General features: G+C 42.3%; 1 protein-coding gene across 8 annotated transcripts in view; it reads left to right on the forward strand.

Annotated features, from left to right (window-relative positions):
• Positions 1 to 13,399, forward strand: part of LOC139264547 (tensin-3-like) — a 548,053-nt gene that overhangs the window by 407,676 nt on the left and 126,978 nt on the right. For all 8 annotated transcript variants that reach the window (XM_070881176.1, XM_070881175.1, XM_070881177.1 and 5 more), the window contains 2 exons: positions 3,877 to 4,006; positions 6,307 to 6,372. In XM_070881176.1, the coding sequence (XP_070737277.1) occupies positions 3,877 to 4,006; positions 6,307 to 6,372 (196 nt within the window). The remainder of the gene's footprint in view (positions 1 to 3,876; positions 4,007 to 6,306; positions 6,373 to 13,399) is intronic.

Here is a 13,399-nt window from a genome sequence, read left to right on the forward strand (position 1 = left end):
TAGATTGTTGTAAAATCCAACTTGTTCACTGAGGCAACCTGCTATCCTTACCCAGTCTGGCCTATATGTGAGGCTTAACTACCCACTGAAATAGCCTTGCATACCACTCAGTTGTATCAAACTGCGACAAAGAATACCACGTGGACTGCAAGAAGGTGGTCCACCACCGCCTTCTCAAGGGCAACTATGTATGGGCAGCAAGTACCGGCCTTGCTTGCGACGCCCACATCCAGAGACTGAATTTTTAAAAATAACAGAAGATACTTTTGAGGTCAGAGTTGGAAGACCAAGAAGCATGAGTTGGAATACAAGACTGGAAGAGGTTGCAGTGTTCGGATAAAGGGATTTATAAACAAGGATAAGGATTTGAGGGGATTATGTTACAAATGGAAGTCACAAGGACTGAGGTGGTGGGATTTACTGTGATGCTTCATGCAGGTGCAGTTTGGACAAGTTAGAGTTTATGAAAGGTGGAGCTGAGGAGGCCTTTGGAGAAATCAAGTTATACTGATCATCCTGAGTTTGAGCAGAGGTGAAGTAAAGGACAAAGGTGTAATTGTGGTGGTTAAGAGAGAATAATCTACAAAAATAACTTGCCCATATAATTCAGATATTTTGATATGTAATACATGAAGTAGAGAAAATCATTATAATTGAGATGCGGCCTGTAAGGTGATGAGAAAAAACACATTGCATTAAATAACAAATATTGCAAGTTTAAAAAAAAAAAAAATTTCAACACTTGTAAGCTTATGTTCTAAATTGTTGGTAGTCTCTGATTTTCATTTTTTATGTTGTAATTAGTTATGCAAATCTTCATGGTACTCGGCAGTCCATTAAGATGAAAAGGTTTGGAGAACTCTGCCATAAGGAGACCTTGTAAACTCAACCCTTTTCCACTAGCCTTCAAACATAAATAGGATATTTTTCCAAGATAGAAAATGTAATTTGTGATTCTGTTTGTGATATTATAATCCGAAGTTACTGGATGCGGTCCTTCGTCGTTGGAGGGATTGCCAACAGTCCTCTCTGTTTCCAATTAGAATGAGATTCCTGAAAGTGCAAAACCAGAAAGAAGCAAATAGCATGCTTTTCTAGAGGCTTTACAGATGATTTATGGTCTTGGCTTTGGAAGCAAACACCAAGAGTTATGTTTGTAGTCCAATCAATCACAATCTTTGTAGTGTCACAATGCTGAGTTGCAACAGTTTCACAAGAGTGTGGAGATATGGCAGCAGTCGGAACACATTCCAGAATGCACATAAACCTGGTATCATGACTGCTTGCAAAAGTAGAATTACTGATTGACAAAACATGACAGCGGTTGGCAGTCATGTAGAACAAACTTCAGTGAATCCATGACTAGAGGCACAAAGAAACCTTTTCTTATGTGATTTGTTAAATATAATCTCATACTTGATAACATTTCGGTGAAGGTGAACATAGTGGAGAATCTTCAGTATGGAATGCTTAATGATTCAGTTCAAAAATGTTCGAACTGATTACAGAAGTAATTGAAGATTATATTGCTCGGTTCAGGATGAAATACTCATTGGAGGCTTTTAAAATCATAACTTGATTTTTTTTTAATTGCATGTTTGTGCCCACCTTCGCAACAGTTGAAACTTGTAAACACGTGTCTTCAGCCATGAACTCATTGAATGGCGGTGCAGGCTAGAAGGGCCGAATGGCCTGCTCCTGCACCTATTTTCTATGTTTCTATGTTTCTATTGCTTAAGCTGTCTAATCTGAATACATTCCATCAACATGTTGATAGAATGAGAAAATTGTTTATTTTTGGGCAAAAGCTAGTGATAAATATTGATCAGAGACAGTGCCCAGTAAACAATAAAGTGTGTTTTTTCTTTCAAATTGAAAGATTGATAAGTTTGAATGGACCTTGTGTGCCATTTTTGGACCTGTACTTGTGTTACCCACTGATTATTTCAGAAATGAGATTTAAAACTCTTGATACGATGCAGCACCATCAGGAATGCGCTACATCAATCATATAAACCAAGGGAAATTTCTCCCATTCTGCCCTGTCGAAAGGACTCAAACTTTTAATTTTTAAGTTGAAATGTGATCATTTCTCTGAGGTTACCAGTGATGGCGAGACATGTGATTAAGAAAAGTGTGTGATACATTGCCAAAATCATCATTGCACTGGAGAGAGCAAAATGGAATTCTCTTCCGAACCACTCTGCCTCTCTCCGTTCTGTCCTCCTCAAACCTATCTCTTTGATTAAGCTTTTGGTTGTCCTTCCTACTTTCTCCTTTCTTGGCTCGGCATCCGTTTTCCATATGAGGTCTGTGAAGTACCTCAGGATGTTTATTTCCATTAAAGTTGCTATTTAAATGCAATTTTTCTTGCTTCATTCGATTGATAATTAGAGGGCTGGTGCATTGATCCCAGGAGTGTTCATGAATTGCATAGACTAACATAGAAATTAGGTGCAGGAGTAGGCCATTCGGCCCTTGTAGCCTGCACCGCCATTCAATGAGTTCATGGCTGAACATGCAACTTCAGTACCCCATTCCTGCTTTCTCGCCATACCCCTTGATCTCCCTAGTAGTAAGGACTACATCTAACTCCTTTTTGAATATATTTAGTGAATTGGCCTCAACAACTTTTTGTGGTTGAGAATTTCACAGGTTCACCACTCTCTGGGTGAAGAAGTTTCTCCTCATCTCGGTCCTAAATGGCTTACCCCTTATCCTTAGACTGTGACCCCTGGTTCTGGACTTCCCCAACATTGAGAACATTCTTCCTGCATCTAACCTGTCTAAACCCGTCAGAATTTTAAACGTTTCTATGAGATCCCCTCTCATTCTTCTGAACTCCAGTGAATATAAGCCCAGTTGATCCAGTCTTTCTTGATATGTCAGTCCCGCCATCCCGGGAATCAGTCTGGTGAACCTTCGTTGCACTCCCTCAATAGCAAGAATGTCCTTTCTCAAGTTAGGAGACCAAAACTGTACACAATACTCCAGGTGTGGCCTCACCAAGGCCCTGTACAACTGTAGCAACACCTCCCTGCCCCTGTACTCAAATCCCCTCGCTATGAAGGCCAACATGCCATTTGCTTTCTTAACCGCCTGCTGTACCTGCATGCCAACCTTCAATGACTGATGTACCATGACACCCAAGTCTCATTGCACCTCCCCTTTTCCTAATCTGTCACCATTCAGATAATAGTCTGTCTCTCTGTTTTTACCACCAAAGTGGATAACCTCACATTTATCCACATTATACTTCATCTGCCATGCATTTGCCCACTCACCTAACCTATCCAAGTCACATTGCCTGGCCTCACTGAGAGTACTGTGTGCAATTCTGTTTGCCATACCACAGTAGGAACATCTACCTCTGAAAGGGGGACAGCAGAAGGCAACTAAATTGATACCTGAAGGTTGGACATCTAAGCTACAAGAAGAAGCTAAGGAAACTGGGAATGTTTACGTGGGAGAAGAAATAGCTGAGGGTAGATTCTCTGAATGAACGCTAGTTAAGTTTGATACAGTAACAATCTCTACAAGGGACATAGACTGAAACTCTGAAGAGGAAAATTAAACCGACTGTTTAGATGTAGTTACGTTACACGGAGGGTAATATGTAGAGTGAACTGCTTGGGAAGGCAGATCATCTGAGAGAATTCAAGAGGAAACTGGAGGGATGTCTGTCAGGAGAAGCAGTTGAGCACTATGGGAGAGTATATTATGTGATGTGTTATAGCTTTTGAGACCAGCTTAATAGACTATAATGGCCTTTGTTTTTCTGTATATCCCTATGGACTGTGCATACAATAGTTACATTTTGAAAGAATGTTAAGATTGGTATTACATATTCAGCATGAGGAAATTAATTGATTGCAGGTTAAATGCTACCACAAGAAGCACCGCTCTGCAACGAGAGACGTCATATTCCGGCTTCAGTTTCACACCGGCTCAATCCAGGGTTTTGGGTTTGTGTTTGGGAAGGAGGACCTCGACAATGCCAATAAAGGTAAATTGATTGAATCTCTATACTATCGCCAATTGTACCTGTGAATTAACTACAGACAAACGGTCAGACAGTAGTTAATTGTGAGCTTTCGTTCTCAATAGTCAGAGGGACTTTCCCACATCACAAAGAATTGGAGAACCTGCCACCCTTGCTTGTTTTTGCACACATACGAACATAAGAATTAGGATCAGGAGTAGGCCATTCGACCCCTCGTGCCTGCTCCGCCATTCAATAAGATCATGGCTGATCTTCTCCCTCAACTCCACTTTCCTGCACTATCCCCATATCCCTTGATTCCCTTAATATCCAAAATCTATCGATCTCTGTCTTAAAAGTACTCAACAATTGATCATCCACTGCCCCCTGGGCTAGCAAATTCCAAAGATTCACCACCCTCTGAGTGAAGAAAATTATTCTCATCTCAGTCCTAAATGGCCAACCTCTTATTCTGAGATGGTAACCCCTAGTTCTAGATTCTAAGCCAGGAGAAACATCCTCCCTACATCTACCCTGTCAAGCTTTGTAAGAATGTTGTATATTTCAATGAGATCACCTCTCATTCTTCTAAACTCTAGAGAATATAGGCCTTGTCTACTCAATCTCTCCTCATATGACAATGCCCCCATCCCAGGAATCAGTCTGGTGAACCTTCGTTGCATTCCCCCAATGGCAAGTATATCCTTCCTTGGGTAAGGAGACCAAAACTGTACACAATACTCCAGGTGCGATTTCACCAGGGCCCTATATAATTGTAGTAAGACATCTTTACTCAAATCCTCTTGTAATAAAGGCCAACATACCATTTGCTTTCTTAATTGCTTGCTATACCTGCATGTTAACTTTCAGTGATTTGTGTACAAGGGCACCCAGGTCTCTCTGAACACCAACATTTCCCAATCTCTCTCCATTTAAAAAAAATACTCTGCTTTTCGATTTTTCCTACCAATGTGGATAACTTCACATTTATCCACATTATATTCCATTTGCCATGTTCTTGCCCACTCACTTAGCCTTTCTATATACCCTTGAAGTCTCTGCATCCTCCTCACAACTCACATTCCCACCTAGCTTTGTATCATTAGCTAACTTGGATATATTACATTTGGTCCGCTCATCCAAAGCATTGATATAGATTGTGAATAGCTGGGGCCCAAGCACCAATCCCTGCGGTACCCTACCAGTTACAGCCCGCCAACCCAAAAATGACCCGTTTATTCCTACTCTCTGTTTTCTGACCAATCCTCAAACCATGCCAGTATATTACCCCCATTCCCATGAGCCCCAACTTTGTTTAATAATCTCTTGAGTGGCACCTTATGGAATGCCTTCTGAAAATCCAAATACACCACATCCATTGGTTCCCCCTTAACTAGTCTGCTTGATTTCCCTTTCATAAATCTGTGTTGACTATGCCCAACTTATTATTATTTTCTAAGTGCCCTGTTACCACGTCCTTAATAATAGATTCTAGCATTTTCCCTACTATTGGTGTCAAACTAACTGCTCTGTAGTTCCCCGTTTTCTCTCTCCCTCCTTTTAAATAGTGGGGTTCCATTTGCTATCTTGTAATCCACGGGAAATGTTCTGGAATCACCTCCCAATAGCCAATTACAGACCAGCACTGGCAGAGACCTGGGACCAAGTCACTCACCTCTGATACCAATGCTTATGATTCACTTGCAAGACTCATGATTTTTGCAAGTTTTTTTCAGTGATTGTGATTTACGCACGGAACTCTCTTAAACCGAACCTGCAAGTGAATCGTGAGTGTTGACAACGTTTTGTTGCTTCCTCTCCCCCACAGCACACGGATGGTATATGATGTGGGGAGGGTTGAAAAGATGGGAAAATACACACGTACCATCTAATTGTGTAAAATGTGTGATGTATTGATCTAAAAGTTTAACGCGGTGTAGTTTCATATTTTTCTGTTGTAAAATCATTGTTAATCATTGAAAAAAGCATTGAATACATTTTTTAAATAAAAAGCCACATATTCTAAAGATAACTTGCAGTGATGCTCACTCAGTGTTCTCTGAAAGGGAGATTCTCACGTTACATGATTTTTCCTGCTCAAAGACCACATGAGAACAACAACTTCCATGAATATAGTGCCTTTAACGCAGACACAAAGATGCTATTTGTATTCAGTTCATCATTTAGATAGCTTATAAATATCTACAATTTGATTTTTGTAATGGGTGCTAATTAGACAAAAAAAAAGTGAGAATAGTTCCTCCAAATCCAAATAAAATTTTCTAGCTCTCTAACAGTCATTTAATTCTACAATTTTATTCTAGATGACCGGTTTCCTGAATATGGGAAGATTGAGCTGGTATTCTCAGCCGGTCCAGAGAAAATACAAGGTATGTACAGTTTTTTTTTCTCAGCACAACTCATTTAGGAGCTGATTTTAAGGTTATGTTCAGAAAGGCAGAACAGAGCAGGCAGCATGGAATTTATTGTCAAGTGGTGGCCCTTGTTAGTGATAAACTATTCCGTGAAACGTTATGTAATCGGATTTCATAAAATACTGGAGCCAGTTATGTGAACTGATGGGAGTAAAGAGAAGTTTGGATTTACTGCCTAAAGCCAAGAGATGCCAATGGTGAGAAATGGAAACTATCCCCAGTCTTTTTAAAAAGGATCAACATTGAGCACTTCTGGGTGTAACATAATTCAGAGACAAGCTCCACCTGCACTGCAGTGATGATGTGCCTTAACCCTGCCTTCAGAAAAAAATGCTGCTACAGTTGACTCCTGCTTCCCAACTAATTGCCAACCCATGTCATTCGGTGACCTCCAATTCCCTGCACTCTTTGCTAATAATCTCTTGCACAGAACCTTATCAAATGGCTTCTGTCCACCTTGTTGGTGACCTCTTCAAAAAAGTTCAACTACCTTAGTCAGACATGATTTACCCTTCACAAGGATACATGGCCCTTTGGTATGTTCCCAATACTTGGATTGACTTGACAGATCCCTATCCAAGAACAATGTCCATCTTTTAGTTACAGGTGCAATCCACTTGATGCCATAATGACCACAATAAAAAGATAATATCCACATAATGGTGCTTTCTCCATCCCACCCGGTAATGTATATTGTCCGCAGCTCGATCTAGCAGTACTTGATTTTAACGCTGTGTGTGTTGTGACCAGCAAGAAAGAATCCAATAAATAATTCACCAGAGACAAAAATACTTTGTTAAGGTGGTCAAACATTCACAGGAATCAAAACACTTGCTTCATTTGTGTCATACTCTTGAACAAAGACTCCTTCACTCCTTCGATGCTTTTCTTATCTGTGGATGGTTTTGAAGGACAATTGGCCCCGATATTAACTGGGATGGTGGGTTTGGGGGAGGATGTAATCAGCCGAAGAATCCGGCAAGGCCGGGGATGTGGATCTTAACGGCAATCTTAAATAAAATGCTACAATCTCCTGCCTGACAGCCGGCAAGATTGATAGCCTGACCGGCGGGTGGGAGCACAAGCTAACGACAGAAGGCTGCAGCTGGGGTCCGTGGGGACAGTCCCTGGCAGTTAGTGGGGCTTGGGGCCGCAATTGGGAGGGGGCTAAGGGAGCGGAGCAAGGCAGCAGAGGTCTTGCAGCAGTCGGGGCCAAGGGGGACAGTAGCCCAGTTCCAGGGAAGCCAAGGCTTCCTTGTGAGACCCTGGGGAGCCCTCCTGGCCCGCAAGGAAACCTGATAAATACATTTTAAACATACCTGCTGGGCCTCTTCTGGCCCAGGATCTGGCTCCCGGCAGGTTTTGCCTGACGGGGGAGCTGGCTCTGCCCCCGCCCCTGCCACTCTAGCCTCTGGTTGATATTGCAGATTGGGTCCTGATGACATAATCGGATTCAATCTGCATATTTAAAGTAGGAACCCACTTCCTTCCTGCAAGAGGTCTGCTCAAAAGGGCAGGTAAATATGGGGACATGCCAGAAAGGAAACAGAATCGGTGGAGGTTAACTGGCACCTGTTGTTTTAACTCCCCGTTCCAGTTTCAGTTTGCGCCAGGTATTGGTAGTTATAATTGGGGCCATAGAGTGTGGAACAAGGAATTCATTAACAACAATTAACAACAATTCCTCAATTAACAACAAAGTAATAATCTCTGATGGCAAAAATGGTTATGACAATACATTAAAGGTCCAAACAGGGGCCCAAGTTTCCCCAGGTGTTGCTCCGTTTTTTTTGGAGAAACTAGATTTTATTTTTGGAGCAACTTAAAAATCACAATTCTCCCCGTTTAAGTTGCTCCAGTGTAAGTGAGTTAGTTAGGTTTTTTTTTTCTTCAAAAGGGGGCGTTACCAGCCACTTCCGCCTGTTTTGGCCATTTAAGCAAGTTTAGCCAGCTAAAAGTTATTCCAAACTAACTTAGGCCGGCCTAAGTATACGTTCTGAAAAACCCTGCGGTGAATTAAGAAATCAGTACAGGCAGCCATCGATGGGTGGGTGCGGGGGGGGGGCGGAGGGGACCTTGCAAAGAACTAACCACCTTCACAACAACATTAAAGAAGCATAAATACATTTAAAGCGCCAAGCACGAAACAATGCAATACATTTGCACCAAGCACTGAACAAAGTAATAAGCAAATAATTAACAAATATAAAATAGAAGGAACCCTGCACCTAAAGCACCAAGACCAAAGTAATAAGCAATCAATCAATCAATAAATAACATAAAAAATAGAAGTCCTACCTTAGGGAATGCAACGGGCCACCGATGAGGGAGCCCATTCGGCCAGGGCTAGGGGGCGGCGTGCTTCGGCCCCTCCTACACAGTCTGCAGAGTGTCGCACAGATTCGGGTTGCTAGGAGTTACTGCACATGCGCGCACACTCTAGCGCGCATGTGCAGAGGTCTCGGCACTGTCTGCCCACAATCCACTGACCACGCTACGCCACCACCGAGGAGAGGCTGGAGAGTGACCAGAATCGGGAGGAAGATTTTCGGCGCGCTTGGAGGCAGACAAGAGCGGCGCACCTCAGGTGAGTGCGCCAGAAAAAAGGGTTGAGGAAATTTGGGCCCATAAATAGGTGGCATTTCAAGATATGTCGAAAAAGATGCAAATTAAATATATATTGTACATTTAAATAAGGAAGTTAAAAGTAGATAGGAGGGAAAATACAAGTGCTTCAAAAGATGTAAGGATGCAGAAAATGAGGTTACCATACCATCTTACTTTCTGCTGAGGTGATTGACAAAGCAACAAAAATAAGATATCTAACATAAGATATAAAGAAGAGATTCACAGCAACACCGTACATTTACCTGTAAGAATTAACTTTTGCACTTTTGAAAATCTTCATGAATGTTTTTGGTTGGAGCCTTGTCTCTGTCTCAGAAGCCTTAGACTGGAAATTTGTTGAATTCTTTGAGCCTGCGAATGCACAGACTCAATCAAGCAGACTCCCAGAGTGCATCATTGTTACTCTGAGCATGTCACGCTGGTGAGACCAGCTTCCAGAATGTGCATATTACTCTAATCGGCTACAACTCACAGTTTATGGCTGCCACTCTCTTCCCCTTATCACTGTACTGGATAGGTATGGTGGGATTTACAAACAAGAAGTCCAAGTCACATTCAGCTCCTGCTGTGCCTGGCATGGCTGCTTTATTTTCGGAGGAGTTGTGAATGAACACTGTGGAATCACTGACCTTCCTACTTACTTATGTGGTAATATATCATAAGCCAGCCGAAGACCTTCCAGAATTCCCTCGATTCTAGAACGGTCCCCGTGGATTGGAAGATAGCAAAAGTAACTCTGCTATTCAAGAAAGGAGGGAGAGCGATAAGGAGGGACAAGTTAGCCTGACATCAGTAGTAGGGAAAATGCTAGCATCTATTATTAGGGACATGGTAACAGCGTACTTAGAAAATCATAATATGATTGGGCAGAACCAACACAGATTTATGAAAGGGAAATCTGGTTTGACAAATCTAATAGAATTTTATGAGGTTGTAAATAGCAGGATAGATAAGGGGAAAAGAGTGAAAGTAGTATATTTGGATTTCCAAAAGGCATTTGATAAGCTGCCATATAAAAGGATGCTACGCAAAATAAGGGCTCATGGGGTTAGGGTAATATATTAGCATGGATTGAGGATTGGTTAACTGACAGTAAACAGAGTAGGGATAAACAGGTCATTTCCCAGTTGGCAGGCGGTAACTAGTAGGGTGCTGCAAGGATCAGTGCTTGGGCCTCAGCCATTTACAGTTTATATTAATGATTTGATGAAGGGACTGAGTATAATATATCCAAGTTTGCTGATGATACAAAGCTAGGTGGGAAAGTTATCTGTGAGGAGGGCACAAAGTACCGACAAAGGGATATAGACAGGTTAAGTGAGTGGGCAATAAGGTGGCAGATGGAGTATAATGTAGGGAAATGTGAGGCTCTTCACTTTGGTAGGAAGAGTAGAAAAACAGAATGTTTTTTAAATGGTGAGAAACTATTAAATGTTGGTTTTCAGAAAGATTTACGTGTCCTCGTACAGGAAACACAGTTAGCTTGCAGGTACAGGAAACATTTAGGAAGGCAAAATAGCATGTTGGCCTTTATTGCAAGGGGGTTGGAGTATCATAGAAGGAGGGTTACAGCACAGAAGGAGACCATTCGGCCTGTCGAACCTGTGCCGGGTCGAATTGCCTCCTTCTGTGTAGTAACCATTCTGAGTACAAGGATAAGGAAGTCTTACTACAATTGTACAAGGCTTTGTTGAGACCACACCTGGAGTATTGTGCAAAGTTTTGGTCTGCTTATCTGAGCAAGGGCAGACTTGCCTTGGAGACGGTACAACGAAGGTTCACTGAATTGATCTCTCTGATGAGAGTGTAGCCCTATGCGGAGAGATTGAGTAGATTGGGCCTATACTCTTAAGTTTTGAAGAATGAGAGGTGATCTCATGGAACCATATAAGCTACTGAGGAAGATTGGCAGGGTGGCTACTGAGAGGTTGTTTCCCCAAGCTGGAGTGTCTCGAACTAGGGGCCATAATCTCCGGATAAGGGGTCAGTCATTTACATAGAATCATAGAATGTTTACAGCATGGAAGAAGGCCATTTGGCCTGTCAAGTGGGTTGATGAGGGTTAGGACAGATGTGCCTTCATGAAGTCTTGAGTTACTGTTGAGGGATTTCAGGGTAACTCCCACTTGACTATATACTGCTGTGTCCCCACTTTTCATGGGTTTATCCTGCAGGTGGGCAGGGCATACACAGAGGTGGTGATGGAGAAGTTTGGATCTTGGCTGACATTCTGTGGGTACCAGTGTATCGGGCTGTTTTTAGATTTTTTTTTTCAAAAGGGGACGTTACCAGCCACTTACGCCTGTTTTGGCCATTTAAGCAAGTTTAGACAGCTAAAAGTTTCTTCAAACTAACTTGGGTCAGCGTTTGTGGCCGCACAGAAAAACCTTGCGGTGAGTTAAGAAATCAGCGCAGGTAGCCAGAGATTGGCGGGGGGGGGGGGGGGGGCGCATGGAAGAGACGTGAGCGGACCTTGCAAAGCACTAACCACCTTCACAACAACATTAAACAAGCATAAGTACATTTAAAGCACCAAGCACTAAAAGCACAAAAATAAGCATTCAATAACAAATAAAAAAATACAAGGAAGCTGAGTGGACCTGCACCGAGCTCCAAGACTTACAAAGCACAAAACAACTAGATTAAAAATGGATTGGTAAACTAGCAAATACGTTATAGCAAGTCCTGTAAATAAGAGTTTCAGCCAAACTATTTTACAGAATTCCTTTTGAAAGCAGATGAAAAGTAAACTTGAATGCAAATCAAAGAAGAATTTAGGACCACATAATCAATCAATCAATCAATCAATCAATCAATCAATCAATCAATCAATCAATCAATCAATCAATCAATCAATCAATAAACAAATAAAAAATAGAAGTCCTACCTTCAGCAAAGCTTTACTGCAGAAAAACACTGGCAGCTAGGTACTGCCTATAGCAAGCTCTGCACACTCTGGCCGCCGATGAGAGAGCCCATTCGGCCGGGGCTAGAGACGGCGTGCTTCGGGCCCTTCCCACGCAGCCTGCAGCACGCACACAGATTCTGGGGGTGAGGAGCTACTGCACATGTGCGCACTCTCTAGCGCGCATGTGCAGAGGCCCTGGCACTGTTTTCAGCGCCGGAACTTGGCTCTGCCCCCCCCATTGCTTGTGCTGTGCCACGCCAAGGCCTACGACGTCCCAAGGAGCGGGGAAAATACTGAGGTAAGTTTTCGGCGCCGTTTTTCGTCTGCAAAGTCGGCGGACCTCAGGTAGGTGTGCCGTTTTAACTGGAGGGGCAAACTTGGGTTCCTAGTCTGTGGGACAGCTCTCCCATTTGGGCATTTGAGGACTTTGCAGAGTTGATTGTACTGAGATTGCCTTAGTGTTATCCTGAAACGATTTTATTTATTTGATTGAAGTTTGTAGTCATTGTTACTGGGCGGCTTGCTAGGCCAATACAGTCATCATTAATAGTCAGCTGGTCTGGGTGGGACTTGAGCCACACATGGTCCAGACCAAATGGCTCCCTAAAAGGTATTATTGAACCAGTTGGTTATTTACGACAATTTGTAAGCTTTGTTATTTTTTTGGTGCTACTTCACAAATTACCACATTTATTGACTTCAGTTTTGCAACTTGCCATGATCGATATTTAACTCTTGACCTCTCAGTTGGAGTTCCAGTGCCATAGAATCCTCACATCAGTCATGTGGCCATGAGCTCTGTGGCAAGAGAACATCGTCGTTACATTACAGTGGAGAATAAAAAGAGGAGAGAGCAGGTTGGGAGCATACACTGCGTAAGAGGTGCATGACTTGCAGTCGATACTATCTTGGGGGAATAATTTGCCATGTTGTAATCAGCTATCTGGCTTTGGCAGAGAGCAGTGATTGAGGAGGCAGACTTTAGTAGGAACAATTATCTGTACATGGCTATTTGTAGAAGGATGGAAATAGACGTTACTTTCTTCAGCCGGCTCCTGATATAAGCATGAACAGCAGCTAAGTGAAGATATAACAAGGCCCAAGCAAGCACCAAATCATTATTAAATGCACAGTGCTTCAGATGCCTGACCAACATAGAAAGTCTATGAGAATGCAACCCTCCTTGGATCATAAAGATTATCATCCACAGCATGCTGCTAAAATTGACATTCATTATTTTACCCAATATTTATATCTCAACCAACACCTAAAAACAGCTTATCTGGTCATTATCACATTGCTGTGGCAATTGGCTGCTGCTTTTCCTACATAACAACAGTGACTACACTTCAAAAATGCTTCAATGGCTGTAAAATCCTGAGGTCATGAAAAGTGATGTACAAATGCAAAGTCTGTCTATCTTTCTTCCTTATTGAGGCTAGCCAT

This window comes from Pristiophorus japonicus, chromosome 5, assembly GCF_044704955.1.
Source record: "Pristiophorus japonicus isolate sPriJap1 chromosome 5, sPriJap1.hap1, whole genome shotgun sequence".
NCBI lineage: Eukaryota > Metazoa > Chordata > Chondrichthyes > Pristiophoridae > Pristiophorus > Pristiophorus japonicus.